Source organism: Chenopodium album, chromosome 5 (genome assembly GCF_948465745.1).
Source record: "Chenopodium album chromosome 5, dcCheAlbu1.1, whole genome shotgun sequence".
NCBI classification, from domain to species: domain Eukaryota; kingdom Viridiplantae; phylum Streptophyta; class Magnoliopsida; order Caryophyllales; family Amaranthaceae; genus Chenopodium; species Chenopodium album.
Genome location: NC_137838.1, coordinates 4,757,066 through 4,777,337, shown reverse-complemented (window position 1 = coordinate 4,777,337; position 20,272 = coordinate 4,757,066). Strand labels below are relative to the sequence as shown.

The 20,272-nt window shown below is 35.5% G+C and overlaps 1 protein-coding gene across 3 annotated transcripts; it reads left to right on the top strand.

Annotated features, from left to right (window-relative positions):
• The first annotated feature begins 9,441 nt into the window (after positions 1-9,441).
• Positions 9,442-20,235, top strand: LOC145631608 (glutamate synthase 1 [NADH], chloroplastic-like). Of its 3 annotated transcripts, XM_081683720.1 has the most exons (22): positions 9,442-10,090; positions 10,202-10,321; positions 10,432-10,545; positions 11,065-11,217; positions 11,446-11,546; positions 11,663-11,759; positions 12,211-12,320; positions 12,540-12,643; positions 12,765-12,944; positions 13,029-13,372; positions 13,497-13,567; positions 13,649-14,118; positions 14,238-15,107; positions 15,235-15,389; positions 15,672-15,833; positions 15,924-17,519; positions 17,605-17,823; positions 17,926-18,194; positions 18,295-18,600; positions 18,690-18,957; positions 19,089-19,346; positions 19,552-20,235. In XM_081683720.1, the coding sequence occupies exons 1-22, from the start codon at positions 9,731-9,733 to the stop codon at positions 19,828-19,830; spliced, it is 6,606 nt and encodes a 2,201-aa protein (XP_081539846.1). In that variant the 5' UTR covers positions 9,442-9,730; the 3' UTR covers positions 19,831-20,235. The 3 variants fall into 3 exon arrangements, with proteins under 3 accessions (XP_081539846.1, XP_081539847.1, XP_081539849.1); XM_081683721.1 differs by lacking the exons at positions 9,442-10,090; positions 10,202-10,321; positions 10,432-10,545; positions 11,065-11,217; positions 11,446-11,546 and adding an exon at positions 11,819-11,964 and having other exon boundaries at positions 11,683-11,737; XM_081683723.1 differs by lacking the exons at positions 9,442-10,090; positions 10,202-10,321; positions 10,432-10,545; ... (1 more) ...; positions 11,446-11,546; positions 11,663-11,759 and adding exons at positions 11,845-11,882; positions 11,994-12,057.
• The last annotated feature ends 37 nt before the right edge of the window (positions 20,236-20,272 follow it).

Below are 20,272 nucleotides of genomic sequence, written 5' to 3'. Positions count from 1 at the left end.
AGTTTTTCATGATAATTTAAATTAATGCAACTCGAAAATATCACATAATTGATAACTTTGGTAAAAGTGTATTGAGTTACCAATTAGAATAACAAAAAGACTTGCGTGGACCTGGTTTACAATAATATTATTGTGGACCCGATATTTATACATACGCAATTGATGTTATATTAAACATAGTGACCCTTATTTTTAACATAGTAACCATATTTTTAAGGTAGTAACCTTTATTAAAACTTGTATTACATTTAATATTATTGTGAACTTGAATACAACGTTATAACGTAACCCTAATTTTAACATAGTGACCTTTATTTTTCATATTGACCCGTATATAAAATATTTCATTAAAAAATTTAACCTCTTATAGCCTATATATTACCAAAATAACTTTTATTTTAATATAGTGACCTAATTTTTATTATAGTGATTTTTTTTTTTTAATTAATAAAACAATCATAGTTTCCCTAATATTAGTGGTCCACAATAAATTAGTGCGAACCAGGTTCATTTAAGAATTTGTATTAGACTAATTGGCTTCCCATATTCTATATTTTGCGATCACTAGAACTTAAGATTTCAAGTTCTATAAATGGTGCACTGCCACTACTCAAGTCAACCTTTTGGCTCACTAATCGAATGTGTATGAGTATTTTTTTTTTTTTTTTTATCACCGAAGTATATATATTGCATTGTATCTAAATATTTAATGACTTATTTCGAACAAAATTCCTTAATGCGAAGTATGACAATATAGGTGAGTTAAGATATTTTGTTTATAAAATTTTTTTATTCTAAAACACAGATGCTACAATGAAAATTGTGTAAAAGTCAACTTCTAAAGCGTTATATGACTTAAAACGACCAACTCTGATCTAATTATATATGTACTAAACATAACACTTTCGTCATTTACAAAACTTACAACTACAAAATAAATATAATACTAGCTCATTGTCGCATAATGATTATGTTAATTCTGGCCTCTTTGATAATAATTATACAATCTTGTAAACAGCAATTGTTAAATAAATTGGAGACGTGCAGTAGCAACCTCTAATTAGTCTGATAATCATATATAAAGATATGATAATAATGGTATAATTCCCAAGATCAACCGGACTGTCGGAAAGAAGCTAGGAAAAGGTCGTTGGCTGTTGCATGAGTGGAAGGGTATCATTGTTAACTCTTTCTCTTTTCAAAGGGTCAGGATTTGGCAGTTTGGAAGCCCACCACATACGGCAAAAAGCTTGGAGCGTGTGTCTTTCACTTTTTTATTTGTAATTTGCATGTGTAAATTATTTTTTGGTGGGTACGGAGTTATCTATACAGTCCTGTATAACGGGTTAGGTCATTGAAAATAAAGAGGAAAAGTACATAATTTGAAGTAGAAAACTTATCTTTAAACTGTCTTTAAGCGAGTTTGAGTTTAATTTCACTGAAATACAAACTTTACCATTAGACTAAGCACTACTCCATATATATTACTACAAAGTATATGTGTGTCATGCGAAGTATGAATTGTTGTCATATAGGAATCGATTAAAAATGTACTCTTTAGTCTTTACATTGCACCACAAATAATGCATGTGACTAGAATACACATCTCTAGAACTACATATTATACTTGTACCTATAATGGTTTGTTGTTTTGTATATGGTTTTTAGATCCTCTTTTTTTTTTGAAAAAAAAAACAAAACTAAGCTATGGAGGTAGGACTATCATTCTCTAATTTTAAGAATCGAGATCACATATTCACATGCACTTGACTCAGGTGTATTCATGATCAAGCTAGAAACCTAAGATAACTATAACAAATTCTTTGAAAAATGAATTAAACTAAAATAAAAGGCGAGAAGATATTTGAAGAACTGAAAATTGAATTGAAGTATGTTGACAATTGGAGAGGGATACAATCATTTATTTTTGCAATCATGTGCAACGATACAATGTGTTTTGTGACCAAGAATATTGGAATACTCTTTGTTTCATAGATCCTTAAATTTAATTTGCTCAATAATTATTATGGAGTTAGAATCTTTGTGCTTTATTTTGCTTTCCTAGATTATTATTGTTGAGGTTCGCACCGCCATGTACTAAAGCTCTACAAGTGACAAATGTTCGTTCATAAATGTAGGAAAATGGAAATTAAATCAGGAATTTTTAGATGTTTTAATCATCGAACATGTCCTCAAAAATAAATAAATAAATAAATAAATAAATCATCGAACATTTATAGAAAGAATTAGTAGTCATTTTAGCTTGCTTTATTTGCTTAGAAATATGCTCATAGGTTGTGGTACGAACATCACCAACGGTTTATCATTTATAATCAAACATTTTCCTATCACTAAGAAAGAATAATATTTGTACCTTATTCTTTATTTTTCTTCAATTATTGTTCTAGATACCATTGTTCAACCTACTCCACTTTGATGAGGAAATTAAAAAGTTAAAGTAGGAATATATATTGGTATTATACTCCAAATACGATAATGTTATCATAAATCTTATATCGAGCTATCAATAATAAAGAAAATATACATATAGTACAATGGTTGTTTTTACAAATAATAACGATAAGAAAAAGAGAAGTCGATTTACTATGAAACTTACTTAAGGAAAGACCAGGGTAAGATTTTTGTAAGGCAATACATGATGTCGCCATTTGTCAACAAACAATAGAAGTTGAAAGGGAAATTAAAAATTGTTTTGAAAATAAGATTTTTTTTTTTCTTTTTTCTTTTTTTAAAGGCAATACTTGATGATATTGCCAACAAACAATATTAGTTGAAACTCAAGCTTCTTGAAAGGGAAATAAAAATGCTTTCACTACCTTAATGAAAAATATTCAAGTTGAGAGTTTGACTACAACAATCCAATGTTGTTTTAGTAGGTAAAAAATAAACTTTTTTTTTTTTTTTGAAACAAAATAAACTAATTAATACAACGAATAGTTAATAACGTATGCAATAACAATACAATAACAAAATATATGGATCTTGAATCTAGTTTTAAAATTGATATTTGTTTCTCCTTCATTCATCTTCACTATATACTTTACCTACTAGCTTTTAATGACTTTCTTAGGAAAAAAACAAAAGGTTCGTCATGCTTTAAATCTTAATCGCCCAAATGATGCCCCAAAAGACCCAACTAAAGGTTTTAAAATTACTTCAGAGGAGTCCTATGGATGAAGATGGGCATATGCTATGTGTGCCCTCTATGAAAAGGGAAAAAAGACAATGTATGAGGTAAGTCATGATGATTAAGATTAAATGATTAGTTCAAAGCTAGTTACCATAAAAATATATTACGTAGATTACAGACTTATAGAGCCATTTCGACGACTATTGGTTTTCAATGGATGTAAGGAATATATACTAATCTAATAATAAGCTTTGAATTTACCAATCAAATTTGTATTACATGTACAAGCTTCGTTCGTTCTATGCCTCTTTATTATAATTAAATCTCTCAATAAAAAGGGAAAAAGACCTTAAAAAAATGTAATATCGGTTGACGTATATAAGCTCACTTTTATTAATTCTATCATTTTCTCAAATTATTTTTGTGCTACTACTTGTCCGACTTTGAATAATAAGTTAGTTTTTTTTAATATATATATATATATATAGGAGCATTATTTGCGTAAAATATAATATACGGAATAGTTCATGTTGGATGATTTTTTTTTTTTTTTTTAAAAAAAAAATCACACTTGTATTAATTAATTCCTTTAGTTATGAATATACTAGCAACAATTACTAAATATAAAACTACAAATTTGATATGAATATTCTTGGACAAGGTCAAATGTCAGAATTATAATATTTTGACAACTCATCCAATTCAAGTATGATGATGAGCACTTAACCCATGCTCCATAATTAGTTGGAAGGTTGTCTAGCTAAATGATGGATAAGTAATGTAGTAATATTATAACAATTGGTTGCAATTTGGAGGATGAATCTTTCTATATTTGGACCACCTTGAATAAGATATTTGACTCAAGAATATATATATATGTCCCATTTGTCAAAAAAAATATATGTCCCATTTGTCAAAAAAAATATATGTCCCATGACTCCCATACTCAAGACATTAACTGATGAACACACTATAACTGCTTGACTCCGACTTGTAAACAATTAGATATAGCCGAGTATTAAGAACGGAAGAGTTGCCTTGATGTCTCTACAATGAGCATTGATATATATTACGTTCATTTATTCTTAACAGTTACAACACTTAAGTACTTAACATTAATTTATAGTTTGCGTTTTATTATGGTGTGGATGATCAACTAGCTTAATTGTATGAAGTATCCAGGGGTATTATCAAATCTCATTTACAATATTTAGCGCACACTCGCACAATACAATCAATGGATTGAAAAATGAAAAATATACGTCTGTCGCGTTGGTAATTAATTAGCTACATGATAATATGATATGATCTTTGTTTGTTTATGTGTCTCCTAATGTGCATCACAAATTCACAATTGAGTAAAGTTAGATACACACTGCAGTCATAGACATCTGACATGCATAATTTCGGATAGACATGCAAAATTGTCAACACATTGACAATAACGATGATGGGTTTTTCCCATAAGTTACGTGAGTGTATGTAGGTTTGAAAATTGATTGGTTGTTTTAATTGCTTTTACATTGTAATTTATTGATAATTACAATTAAAGAGATGAGGTTGAGGTGTGGGAGACACTTGGAGTACTTAACTGGTTAGCTTTCCCAATATCTCAAGACCCACCTCCAAATAAAGTCCAAACAACTCTTAATAATTATGAGTGCTTGGAAGAAAGAATTTGATTGGCCCGGCCTGCTAGCCCAGACCAACCCGGCCTGAAAATACTGGGTTATGGGCAGATTTTATTAACCCAAAAAAAAAAGGTTTTGGGTTTCCGAAGCTTGCATTTTTAGATAAACCGATTTGATTTTGACCTAAAAAGTGTTTTTTTTTTTTTTTTCTTTGACAAAAGACCTAAAAATTTTATTTACTTTTTCCCCGTAGTGGGTTTGTTCACAACTTTTTCGACTTAAAATTCAAATCTTTGACCCGAAACGGGATGCTTTGAGACAAACCCCATATGTCCTGTGATCACCTTTACTTTGATCCACTTATAATTTCAATGGAAATATGATATCAAATCCAAGTGCTGCTAACATTAATAGCTTTTTAATTTTCTATGCTAATTTCACTCTTTCCCGTCTTCTACTATCATTTATTATTATTGTATTTATTTATATAAAATTCTTACATAAGACTGATGTAGATTACGTACAAGTGGATTTTATAAGCATTGAATTCTACATACTTTCTCGCTAAATTCTTTTATAAGCATTTTTTTAGGGTAAGAAAAAAGAAAATATTAGGAACCCTCTTCAAGAGGGAAATTCCTAATTCATCAAAAGAAATAATAGGATACAAAGATGAGAAAGTACAAAAAGTAATGTTTATGTTATCACTAACAAGAGTATAAATATTGGCATATAACGATGTTCATGTATTACTCTAATATATTTGTGGACGTGTGGTCCATTGTTTGGGAAGTGGACATAGACATGGACGTAGCTTGATTGTGTTTTGGGACCATGAAGACGACCAAGCCGACTACATCAACGATGTTCCTATGAACTATGATCCTAACTACGAAGCACTTCTCTCCGGCAACCTTTGTTGATAACAACATCTACTTGTAAAGTTGTAATATCTCTCTCTCTTTTTTTTTTTTTTAACTTCAAACAACTAAATGAACAAGCATAGCTATTAAAAAAAAAAAAAAACAGTATATCCTTTTGTATAATTTGCAACAATTAAAACTTTACACTTCACAAAAATAATTAATTGTTACACATTATGTAAAAGGAAGGTAGTAAATAAATTACAGAAACTTCTATTAACCAATAATAAAAAAAAAATGCATAAAAACATTCGTGTATGAGTACGGATTGCAAAGTACCTAGCTCACTTGATCACAAATTTAAAAACACACACGTAGGGTATTAAGGTTTAAGAGTATGTGTTATTAATCTTTGATTAATTTGCTAAACTTATTTAATTCTCGTACGTAATATATTTTTTATTACCGAAAAATACAGAGTATACGATTTTTATGTAATAGATTCAAGTTTTTAGCCTTTAAGTATAATAAAAAATTGCAAATTATTTTGTTTGTTTGAGTATTTGATGAGTTCACTAAGGTCGTTTAAGGAAAATTTTGTTGCAATTGCCTATTGTAATTAACCTAATTGTTATCCACTTATCTATGCAATTAGTCATTTAGCTTTCCTATGTACTCCCTCCGTTACATATTATTTGCAACGATTTGACATAAAGTAGAGAGGAAAAATGTCTAATCGTTGCAAATAATAGGTAACGGATGTAGTACATAACGTGGTGTAACAAACTAACAATTAGTTATTGACAAGTGTGTTGCGTTATGCGGCCAACAGTAAATGTGATAGTGTTGCCAATAGGTTTACTCAGCCAATAGAATTATGCTTCGATTCCCCCACCACCCCCCTCATTAGCTATACTACTACGACTATATTCAAAATTCAACCCTCTCCCTATCTAAATATTTTTTATAACCGATATGTACCTTTTAAAAAAAAAAAAAAAAACAAACAAACAAACAGTTATTAGTTCAAATCTCTTTTATTGTTTTATATTAGCTAAATATTTTTATTTTCATGATAAAAAATTAAAACACAAATTCTTATATGTGACTGCTTATACAATATAAACTTACTTTGTTGGGCTTTTTTTTTAGGATTACTTTGCTAGTGTTTATGTATAGACTTGGTAAAAAGTACGAGTACTAAAAATGACAACAGTAAAAAATTTCAGTAATTCAAATATATACGTCAGCCATTTCGTCATCTAAGACGGTCAACCATTCACCTAACAATGCATCTTTTACCATTTTGTCCTCTTTAATAATCACAATCTAATCTAACATTCAGCGTGATTAATTAGGTGATACTTCCCCAGTTGTAACCAGATTTGCGTCAACTAAAGTATGCTTTTGAACATGTTATTATAATATTAATATAAGATCTTACTGTTACTTATTTATACACTAATACACATGGTGTTTGAGCTCGTGTGGGCCACAAATGTCGTCAGAATTCAGGCCTAATTAAACAATTAACCAACTTCATTCATAAGTTTGTTGGTATCTAATACTTTCACTGGGATTACGGGATACTATTACTACCTCCGTTACACATTATTTGCAACGATTTAACATAAAATAGAGAGAAAAAATGTCTAATTGTTGCAAATAATGTGTAACGGAGGTAGTATAATTTAGGCCTAATTAAAATATATGTTTTTATGACTAGTTGATGCTTGATGGTGTCTAAGGCCCTGTTTGGGAGAAAGCTGAAAGCTGAAGCTGATTGAGTTAGCTGATTTTGACTAACTGATTTTATTAACTGATTTGACTAACTGATTTTATTAACTGATTTGACTAACTTATTGTATTAATTGATTATATAAAAGTGTTTGGTAAATAGCTGATAGCTTAAAGGTGATTGAGTATGTGAAATGACCAATAAGCTAATTGTGGGGTAGGTAGTTTAGATAGAATTTTAAAATGAGGTTATAAGTGTCATTTCACAATAATTAATGAATAAGCTAATTGAAAAAGCTCCTAAAATGAGTTTTTCCAAAAAGAGCTTATTTAGTGGAATAAGCTATTTCAATAAGCTTACTACCAAACACTTGTATTAGCTTGTTTGACTAGTCAATCAGCTAAAGTTAGTCAAATAAGCTAATATACCCCCAATAAGCTAGCTACCAAACAGGGCCTAAAACTATTAGTGGGATCAAAGGATTATTGAAGGATACTAATGATGGGAGGTTGTACAATAAATCATATAAGGGGTAAATGAGTAATAGTGTTTGGAATCCTTTACAATTATATTGACCTAATATAATACAAGTATATTAAAGATTATTAGATTATCCAGTATCAATTTAATGAATGTCTTGAATTTATCCTCATAGTTTCATGAAAAATGCAACAGTTCAAAAATGGTGAGACATGGACAACACAAACTTGTTACTAAATCCACATGTATCAGCTTAAATAGACTCATTGGGTATTTGTAGCATTATATAAAACACCAACAATAATTTAAAGCCCTTTTCTTTTGAGTTGTTATGCTTTGCTTTAATCTACTCTACCTAGAAGCTCAAGCGAATATGGCCTAAATATTTTATATCTTGTAGAAAATTATAAAATATAAATATACATGAAAGTGCAATGCAATAGAAATTATAAATGTGAACTAGAACAAAATATATATTACATACAATCATCTCAAGTGTCCAATATACAACACGACAAAGTAGTCATTTTATTAAACATGTAATGTTGTTAATTAAACATGTAATGTTGTTAATTAAATTACATAGTCATAGAGGTAGATAATCACTCCATTGAATAGCTTATCGTCATTATCACATATTCACATGCGCACATGTATAGCAATATGAGAAGCGAGTAGAAATCATTAAATACTTAACAATACAATTGCTGAGTCATCACAATTTATGTTGTTTGACTATAAAACATCAAATGATGTTTAGAAAACACTCTCTCCAAGCAGTATTTTGGATTGTTTTTGAAGAATTGTATTTTGTAAACTAGTAGTCTAGTATGAGAAAATCATTTGAAATTTCGATGATAAATGACATTAATTACTAAATTAAATTATTGTCAAAAGTATCTCAAAATCACCCAAGTTGAACTTGGATAATCAAAGAGAAAAAAAAAACATGTACAACATTTTGCAGCTAATAATTTTGTGAAAAATTAAAAGGAATAAACATCAAAGGAAACAAAATCAAGAAATAAAGGATAATAATCCTTATAATCCATTATCCATAATTTACAGATATAGTTAGCACATTATTCAAAATTTTTTAATAATTAAATTTGAATGGTGAATTACTTATATTTATCCAAAAAAAAAAAAAGAAGTTAATCCTAATCCCTATATCCAAGAGTAAAATCTTTCAAAAATAAAAAAATCCAAGAGTAAAAACGACGCCGAGCCGCGGCGGTTCGGACCCAAACCGAGTGGCGGCGTAATCTTAACAACCATTTTTACCTCTACCAATTTTGTAGGTTAACTCTATGAAATTACCATTTTACCCCTTTTCTCCTTAGCGTCTGTCGCGTGCCGCATAAGCTCATTCCTCCACGTGGCATCCCGACACCCTATTTCCCTCTGTCACGTCGATTGTGGTCCCCACTTTCCCCACTTTTTATTTATTTTTTTTACTTTTTCCCGATTTTCCAACCTTTTTAATTACTAATAATAATAATAAAAAAAAAAATTAAATAAAAAACCGAGCTCAACACACTCTCTTCTTGTTCTATAAAAAGACTACACAACCCATCTCTTTGAAACGCTTTCACCTCATTTACTCTCTCTCCTCTGCAATATTTTCTCTCTCTCCTCGCGGAAATCCGCCATTGCTGAGGAGACGGGAGACCTTCAACTTCTCTCTCTTCTTTCTCCCTCTACTGTGTCAATACGACGCCGTCTTCATCACCCTGTATAATCATCGGAAATCAATTTTCGTATATATTTAATCAATTATAATTATAACGACGATAATAATAACAATAATCTTAAATTAAATCAAAAATCAATCCTAAAATCAACCGGAAAAGCTCGATTAGACGACATGTCGGTTGCAGCAGGGGTAGGTTCGGTATTAAACCTCCGAACCAAAGTAGGTTCGGATGACCATGGAGGACTAGTGGTGGTGCAGCCACAGTTATGTAGGTTCGGTAAGAGAAGCTCCCGAAGCTACGCGGTTCGGAGGTCCGAAGCCAAGATCTGTGAAAGCAAAATCTTCGGAAATAGGTTAAGATCCGAGAGACTACGACCACTGCTTCGGGACCCGAATTCGAGGTTCGTTATTCAATCCGCATTATCTCTGGTTCCGGAGCAGCCTCTCGGGTTATACGACCCGAAAAATGATAAGGATTCTTGTGGAGTTGGTTTTGTCGCTGAACTTTCCGGCGAGTGCAGCCGTAAAACGGTAAATAAATTTATTTTAATTTTTTTTAGGGTTTTTGATTTTAAAGATTAATTAAATAAAATTTACTAATTTTTTTTTGGTAATTATGGTAATAATAATAAAAAAAAAAAGGTTACGGATGCAGTTGAAATGTTGGTGAGGATGTCACACAGAGGTGCGTGTGGTTGTGAGACTAACACTGGTGATGGTGCCGGTATTCTCGTCGGTCTTCCGCATGATTTCTTCACCGAGGTAATATTTTATTATTTCTCGGGTTTATCTCATTTTACTTGTCGCATTTGACTTGTTGGAATGTGTTTATTTGGATGGTAATTTTATGAGGAGGTTGTTAATTGAATTAGGTGACGAAGGATCTTGGATTTCAATTGCCACCTCTTGGAGAATATGCAGTTGGGATGTTTTTCTTGCCTACTTCTGAGAGTAGAAGGGAAGAAAGCAAAAATGTGTTTACTAAGGTAATTTTTGAATTAATTTCGTTAGATTTGACATTTATTATTCTGTTACTTTTTGGTGGAAAGGAGGTATCACGTGACTAAATGACTATCAAGTGGTATAAAATATCATGTATTTCTTGTGTTTTGTTGTTTGCGTTAACTTCCAATTTGTAGTTTGTTTACGGTTGAATGCATCAATCATTAAGATTATGGCAGTTTTCTGTTTATTTGTTACAGGGTCATTTTGCTTTGTCCTGGTGTGTGTTTAGATTTTTAGTTAAAAGAGATGCAAAAGTGTTATGGAGTATAAGATAGTCGAGTTTGACACTTGGACATGAACCCGCTCGAGTCTGAGTAACTATGGTCTTGGTCACAACTAAGTTTTTCATGAATACTTTTGTCTGGAGTTATAAGATAAGGAATTTGACTTTTTGAATTATTTGTTAGGTTGCACACTTGCACATCACTTGGTCATACAGTCCCTGGACTGGAGTTCTAGTTTATGAAATTTGACTGTTGAATTCTGTGTTGTGTTTTTAGGTTGCAGAATCACTTGGTCATACAGTCCTTGGATGGCGTCCAGTCCCAACCGATAATTCAGGACTGGGTAAGTCTGCTCTGATGACTGAACCAGTGGTTGAACAGGTGTTTCTTACACCAACCCCTCGATCAAAAGCAGACCTTGAACAGCAGGTAGCTTTCAAATTATCTAAAATTTATAAAACTATGCAATGCTGGTTATATTTGAGATGATGTGGATTTTGAAATTATGTATTACCATAAAATTTGATCTTGTTAGGCAATCAGTAAAGCAAAAATATGATATGTCTAATATATGTGTTATTATTGAGCTATTTTCTCTATAAGTTTTATGTTCTACCTTTTTCTAGCTTATTTACAAATTTTATTTATTTCTAACAGATGTACATACTGAGGAGGGTTTCAATGGTAGCTATTAGAGCCGCGTTGAACCTCCAACATGGCGGTGTAAAGGACTTCTATATATGCTCTCTGTCCTCAAGGTTGGCAATATTTTCTGGCACTCTATTTTAGTTAATTGTGGTACAGGGTACTTTATGATTCTGTTAGCAATATTTTATTTTGGCAATTTCTGTAATTTGGTGCTTGATTGTTGCAGGACTATTGTTTACAAAGGTCAGTTGAAGCCTTCTCAACTGAAGGAGTACTATTATTGGGATCTTGGCAATGAAAGGTTTACGAGCTACATGGCCCTGGTAATTATATTTTCTATTCACTTGCATCTTTGTCTGCTAACTTATATCTTAACAACCAGAAGCATGGGAACTACGGGTAACTCACGAGGTGCAAGGTTGAGGAATGACTTCTGAGGCATTGAAGTATGAATGATCTCTTAAGTTCTTCCACTCCTTGATTACTCTTATGTATTTGGATGCCCGATTGGATGCATTGGGTGCGTTGGTAAGGAACTCATTAAATCATCTTTGCAGAATTTGGTGCTGTTGCTCTCTATGATGTTCTTGAGGAGAGATGGAAAAGAAAATGTGTGTCGAGGTAGTATAGGGAGTTCGGATTTTTGCTGGAAATTACCCTTACCATAGCCCCTTCGAATGTAAAATTGTATACAAATCGGTTTTAAGAGATTTTTGGATGTGTATATGGTAGAGAATTTCTTTGACTGAAACGTATGCTCCTCATACTTTGCAGGTGCATTCTCGCTTCTCCACCAACACATTTCCAAGCTGGGATCGTGCTCAGCCTATGCGTGTATTGGGTCATAACGGGGAGATCAATACTCTTCGTGGAAATGTAAATTGGTAAGTTAACCAACTTACAAACTCTGGCTGTGCTAAATTGACCATTTTGTAGATATTGTTGCCTATAATAACTGTCCTTGCTCTTTAAAAAGATATTCCAGTGGAATTTTTACTTTGTATATGCTCGTTCACTCATCAGGTAAGTCTTCCACCTAGCAGAAATAGAGCTGAAACAGTTTATAGCCATCTTACTGTTTGTTCTAAAATAATTTATCCTAGGATGCGGGCTCGTGAAGGTCTGCTTAAGTGCAAGGAACTTGGTCTGTCAAAGAATGAAATGAAAAAGCTTTTGCCTATTGTGGATGCCAGCTCTTCTGATTCAGGTTAGAACAATACTCAGTATCAGAAATACTGTCGGCTATTCTTGGCTTGGCATGTAAATACCAGATTCTTAGGATGAGCTGGTGGATTCAGAGAATGATTTTCTACTGTTTTACCTTTTAGGAGCTTTTGATGGCGTCCTTGAACTCTTGGTTCGTGCTGGTAGAAGTATTCCTGAAGCCGTCATGATGATGATTCCTGAAGCTTGGCAGAATGACAAGAATATGGATCCTCACAGAAAGGGATTTTATGAGTACCTCTCGGCCCTAATGGAACCATGGGATGGGCCAGCTCTTATAACATGTAAACATTCATTTCTGATCTCTTTGGTACTTTAAAGTTCTATTAGTTTCCCCTGCTGAGTGCCTGACATTAGTTTCCTTGCAGTCACTGATGGCCGATATCTTGGAGCCACTCTGGATCGGAATGGATTACGTCCTGGACGTTTCTATATAACTCACAGTGGACGAGTTATAATGGCAAGTGAGGTTGGAGTTGTTGATATTTCACCAGAAGACGTATCCAAGAAAGGGCGTTTGAACCCTGGAATGATGCTTTTGGTTGATTTTGACAAGCACATTGTTGTCGATGATGATGCCTTAAAAAAGCAATATTCAATGGCTCGGCCATATGGGGAATGGCTGAAAAGGCAGAAGTTAGTATTGAAGGACATAGTTGATTCTGTGGCCGAGACAGAGAGGGTTGCTCCTGCTATTTCTGGAGCAGTTCCTGTAAGTACAGCAATCGTTTCCATTTGCCTGGAATGGATTGCGTCCCGGATGTTTTTGTATTTGTTTGATGAAGAAGCTTACATTATTGAAATAATCTAATTGGATTTTGTTTTTGCTGTTATAGGTGTCTAATCTGGATGAGGACATGGAGAACATGGGCATTCATGGTTTGTTGGCGCCATTGAAGGCATTTGGGTAGATGCCATGACTCAACACTACTGCATCATATTTATGCACCATTTTTCTTGAAGTATTAACATGAGGTGGTTTTTTTAGGTACTCTGTTGAAGCCTTGGAAATGCTATTGATTCCCATGGCAAAGGATGCCACTGAGGCTCTTGGTTCCATGGGAAATGATACTCCCTTGGCTGTGATGTCAAACAGGGAGAAACTCACTTTCCAGTACTTCAAGCAGCTGTTTGCTCAAGTCACAAACCCTCCCATTGATCCTATTAGGGAGAAGATTGTGACATCCATGGAGTGCATGATTGGTCCTGAAGGTGATCTCACAGAAATGACTGAGTTGCAGTGTCACCGTCTATCATTGAAGGGGCCTCTTTTGACCATTGAAGAAATGGAAGCTGTTAAGAAAATGGATTACAGAGGATGGCGTAGCAAGGTCATTGACATCACATATCCCAAGACCCTGGGTAGAAAAGGCTTGGAGCAGACGTTGGACAGGATCTCTGCTGAAGCAAGAGATGCAATAAAGGAGGGATACACTGTTCTGGTGCTTTCTGACCGAGGTATGATTAACAAGTCACTAATCGTTTTTCCTGGTTAATTGACAACAGAAATTAAATTCTGTTCATCAACTCTGATATGACTGATGTCTTTTGATCCTTATTTTCTTCCTCTTTTGTAGCTTTCTCGCCAAGTAGAGTTGCAGTGAGCTCTCTATTGGCAGTTGGTGCCGTTCATCAGCATTTAGTTAAGACACTTGAGCGAACTCGTGTTGGTCTGATAATTGAATCTGCTGAGCCACGTGAAGTGCATCATTTCTGTACTCTAGTTGGTTTTGGAGTGGATGCAATTTGTCCGTATTTGGCCATTGAAACTATATGGAGGCTGCAAGTAGATGGAAAGATTCCACCTAAATCAACTGGTGAATTTCGCTCAAAGGATGAGCTAATTAAGAGATACTTTAAAGCAAGCAACTATGGAATGATGAAAGTTCTTGCAAAGATGGGAATATCTACCTTGGCATCATACAAGGGTGCTCAGATATTTGAAGCTGTAGGTCTTTCTTCAGAAGTCATTGAGAGGTGTTTCACTGGAACTGCAAGCAGAGTTGAAGGTGCAACTTTTGAAATGCTGGCCTCTGATGCATTGAAACTTCATGAGATGGCATTTCCAAGACGGGCTCTTCCGTTTGGAAGTGCAGAATCAGTCGCACTACCTAATCCAGGGGATTATCACTGGAGGAAAGATGGTGAACTTCACCTCAATGATCCTCTTGCTATGGCAAAGTTGCAGGAAGCTGCTAAATCAAACAGTGTTGGAGCCTACAAAGAATATTCAAAACGTATCAATGAGTTAAATAAATCAAGCAATCTAAGAGGACTTTTGAAGTTCAAGGAAATGAAAGATCAAGTTCCCTTGGAAGAGGTAGAACCTGCAAGTGAGATTGTGAAACGATTTTGCACTGGTGCCATGAGTTATGGATCAATATCCCTGGAGGCGCACTCTGCTCTTGCTATTGCTATGAACAAGTTGGGAGGAAAATCTAATACAGGTATGTGGCTTTTGATCTTTCCCAATCTGTCCATGCTATCTAATTTTAATGGCTAAAATCTTATCACTATAAGTCAGGCTTTTCTTTTTCTTTGAATAACTGTCTTGACTAAAAAGTTGTTGTCTAGGTGAGGGAGGTGAGAATCCATCACGTCTAGAGCCACTCCCAGATGGTTCAATGAATCCTAAGCGTAGTGCTATTAAGCAGGTGGCAAGTGGAAGATTTGGTGTTTCCAGTTATTATTTGACCAATGCTGATGAGTTACAAATTAAGATGGCTCAGGTATGACATGGCTAAAGAGATTGGAGTACTTGTACCAAAAAATTTTGGTTTTCTTTGAACTACTTCTATAGCACAACCCCTGCATTCTTTAGGAATGGAGGTTTCCACTTGTTCATGAATTTATGTTTATGGACAGATGATGCTGTGTCTGCAAAGCACCCACGGGTGTCTTTGCTTCTTTAACTTGTACCTACATGTTAACTGTGGTGAGAATAACTTTTATGCCAAGTTACTTTACTCGTCATTGAATGTTTTGCTAAGTTGTGGATTTTTCTTATTTAGGGTGCTAAGCCTGGTGAAGGTGGGGAGCTCCCTGGTCATAAGGTGATTGGAGATATTGCTGTAACTAGAAACTCCACAGCTGGTGTTGGACTTATAAGCCCTCCTCCTCATCATGACATTTATTCAATTGAGGACCTTGCTCAACTTATTCATGACTTGAAGGTACATATGTGGTTTTGTAAGACCAATTTAACATGTTTACCTGTGTAAAAATTATATATAGATGTTCTGATGTATTATTTTGGAATTCAGAATGCCAATCCATCAGCCCGAGTAAGTGTTAAACTTGTTTCTGAAGCTGGTGTTGGAGTGATTGCTGCTGGGGTTGTTAAGGGGCATGCTGACCATGTTTTGATCTCTGGACATGACGGAGGTACTGGAGCATCTCGATGGACAGGCATAAAAAATGCTGGGCTTCCTTGGGAGCTTGGCCTGGCTGAGACGCATCAAACTCTGGTTGCTAATGACCTTCGAGGCCGTACAGTTCTTCAAACAGATGGTCAATTGAAAACAGGAAGAGATGTGGCAATTGCAGCTCTTCTTGGAGCTGAAGAGTTTGGTTTCAGCACTGCTCCCCTCATCACACTTGGGTGCATAATGATGAGGAAGTGCCATAAGAACACTTGTCCAGTGGGCATTGCTACACAGGATCCTGTTCTTCGTGCAAAGTTTGCTGGTGAGCCTGAGCATGTTATTAATTTCTTCTTCATGTTAGCAGAGGAGGTCAGGGAGATCATGTCTCAGCTTGGGTTCAGGAAGCTTGATGAGATGGTTGGGCGCTCAGATATGCTTGAAGTTGATGAAGAAGTGACGAAGAGCAATGAGAAGCTGAAGAACATTGATCTCTCTCTCTTGCTTAGACCAGCTGCTACCATCCGTCCAGGCGCTGCTCAGCGCTGTGTCCAAAAACAGGATCATGGCTTGGACATGGCTTTGGATCAAGAATTGATTGTGAGCTCTAAAGCTGCCCTCGAAAAGGCCCTTCCTGTATATATTGAAACCCCAATCAAGAATGTAAACCGTGCTGTGGGAACTATGCTTAGCCATGAAGTGACAAAACGTTACCACTTGGAAGGACTACCTACAGACACTATCCACATTAAATTCAATGGAAGTGCAGGCCAAAGTCTTGGAGCTTTCCTTTGCCCTGGTATAACTTTAGAGCTTGAAGGTGACAGTAATGACTATGTTGGGAAAGGATTATCAGGTGGTAAGATTGTTGTATATCCTCCAAGGAGTAGCAGCTTTGATCCCAAGGAGAACATTGTAATTGGCAATGTAGCTCTTTATGGAGCAACCTGTGGAGAAGCATACTTTAACGGCATGGCGGCAGAAAGATTTTGTGTACGTAATTCAGGGGCTAAGGCCGTTGTGGAAGGCGTTGGTGATCATGGTTGCGAGTACATGACTGGTGGAACTGTGGTGGTATTAGGAAAAACTGGCCGAAACTTTGCTGCAGGTATGAGCGGTGGTATAGCATATGTTCTTGATTTGGATGGAAAATTCCATTCCCGATGCAATTCTGAGCTAGTGGATCTTGATAAAGTTGAGGAAGAAGAGGATATAACGAGTCTAAGAATCATGATTCAGCAGCATCAACGCCATACAAATAGCAAGCTTGCTCAGGAAGTGCTAGCAAGTTTTGACACCCTCTTGCCCAAGTTTATCAAGGTCTTTCCTAGAGACTACAAGCGGGTGCTTGCAAGCATGAAAACTGACGGAGCATCCCAGGAGACTGGCGGTAAGGTGGCCGAGGAGGAAAAAGATGAAATTGAAGTGACTGAAAAAGATGCATTTGAAGAACTAAAAAAGATGGCAAGTTCTGCTTTGCAAGAGCAAGACAGTCAGGTACATTATGTTGTTTTTAATCTAACTTATATCTTGATGGATTTCCATGGATCCATGTGGGGCTTATGTTTTCATCTTCATGCAGGAAGAGGACGAAGTAGAAGAGTTCAAGCGTCCTTCTCAAGTTCCTGATGCTCAAAAACATCGTGGTTTTGTTGCGTATGAACGTGAGGGGATTCAGTATCGTGATCCAAATGAAAGGATGAAGGACTATAATGAGGTCATGGATGAAAAAAGACCTGCCCCCTTATTGAAGACACAAGCTGCTCGGTGCATGGATTGTGGTACTCCATTTTGCCATCAGGTAAGTGAAAATGTTAAATGTGCAAATATTCATATTAACACGTTCTTTCAAGTGGCTTAGTAGTCTTATTGTGAGAATTGCTCTATTTTGCTTTATTTGCAGGATAATACAGGGTGCCCACTAGGAAATAAAATCCCGGAGTTTAATGAATTAGTTTACCAGAATAGGTGGCGTGAAGCTCTGGACCGACTCTTGGAAACGAATAACTTCCCAGAGTTTACTGGTAGAGTTTGTCCAGCACCGTGTGAGGGTTCCTGTGTTCTTGGCATCATTGAAAATCCTGTGTCAATCAAAACTATTGAATGTTCAATCATAGACAAAGCCTTTGAGGAAGGATGGATGGTCCCAAGGCCTCCACAGAAAAGAACTGGGTACATACTATTTACTTGCAAAAATTGTCAATTTTTTTGGGTTAATGAAATTCCACTTCCTAGATTTGTGATCTGATGGCCTTCATATGTGTGATATCAGGAAAAAAGTTGCTGTAGTTGGAAGTGGACCTTCTGGCATGGCAGCTGCGGATCAACTGAACAAAATGGGTCATTTTGTGACTGTTTATGAACGTGCTGATAGAATTGGAGGATTGATGATGTATGGAGTGCCCAACATGAAGACTGACAAAGTGAATGTTGTTCAACGGCGTGTGAATCTCATGGCTGAGGAAGGTGTACAATTCGTAGTGAATGCAAATGTTGGCAAAGATCCACAATATTCCATTGACCGGCTTAAGGAGGAGAATGATGCCATTGTGTTGGCTGTTGGGGCTACAAAACCCAGGTAAAACTGTGGGAAAATTTGTATTGCAAATTTTTTATTCTTCCCTTCTATGGCTCATAAGACATAACTATACCTTTTTTTTGCTTTAGGGACCTTCCTATCGAAGGACGGGACTTGTCAGGAATCCATTTTGCCATGGAATTCCTACATGCAAATACTAAGAGCTTGCTTGACAGTAATCTACAAGATGGTAACTACATCTCTGCTAAAGGGAAGAAGGTTGTGGTCATTGGTGGAGGTGACACAGGCACTGATTGCATTGGTACATCTATTCGACATGGCTGTACTAATGTCGTCAACTTGGAACTTCTTCCCCAACCACCAAATTCGAGAGCTCCTGGCAACCCTTGGCCACAGGTTTAGCATTCCCTTCAATCTCTCTAAATTTCAAAAACTTTGCCGAAATTCACGTCTTCTTCCCCATCTTTCACTAATTAATCTAAGTGTTCTAATTGGAAATCTTTGTCAATTTTTTCTTGGTCTTGCAGTGGCCACGTATTTTCCGAGTTGACTATGGTCACCAGGAAGCTGCTGCCAAGTTCGGTAAAGACCCGAGGTCTTACGAGGTTCTCACAAAGCGTTTTGTTGGAGATGAGAATGGTAAGTTAAAAGGTCTTGAGTTGGTACATGTCGTGTGGGAAAAGGATGCCAGTGGGAAGTTCCAATTCAAGGAAGTTGAAGGATCGCAAGAGTTCATTGAAGCAGATTTAGTACTTCTCGCTATGGGATTCCTAGGCCCTGAAGCGGTTAGTATTCTTTATTTCTCATTTCAAAAAAAGAAAAAAAGTAAAAAGAATGATAAATACTAGTAGTAAATTTTTTGAGTATCAGTTTTGTTTAAATGGGGAGGGAGGGGCTAGAATTGATTTTTAGATAATACATCTAATGCCTCATTCTTGAAATTTAACTGCGGGGATGGTTGCTTACCATTTTGTTGCTGTGCTCCTGCAGAACGTGGCAGACAAGCTGGGCGTGGAGAAAGACAACCGCTCGAACTTCAAGGCTGACTATGGTCGGTTTTCAACCAATGTGGAGGGTGTATTTGCTGCTGGGGATTGTAGACGAGGCCAGTCCTTGGTAGTGTGGGCCATCTCAGAGGGCAGGCAAGCTGCTTCTCAGGTTGACAGGTATCTCATGGGTGAAGAGAAGGAGGTCGACGTTAGCACTCCAGTAGAAGAAGTTGCCGGTAAGAGGCAACTGGAGAGTGACAAACGAACTGTGATGACATAGGCTGCTTGTCTTGATCAATTCTTTTCTTCATGCCCGAAAGAACCATCGATTAGGAACTGCTGCTTCGTAAATGTGAGAATTTAGAGGTGTTTGATTGATGACCACCAAGCTTCTTGTGGCTAGTAATAAGTAAAAAGAAAGTGGTCGTATTTGTTTCTTTGCCACATTTTGTTTATATGGACTGCCCATTACCTGAAAGGCGTTATCGGGTAGTAGTGAAGCTAGATAGAGCAATGTACAGTTTTGTTTGAAAGCTATATATGTGAAAGTTAGAGCTGGAAACTTAAGATTGCACATGATGCCAGATTGTAATTGAATCTGAAGCACCAATGTGAGATTTTTCTTTGTGAACAAACAATATGAGAAGCCTTGTCCACTTATAATTATTAAAATTTGAGGCTATAATTTGTCAGCTTTCTATAAATGTTGCTCTTTATTTTTT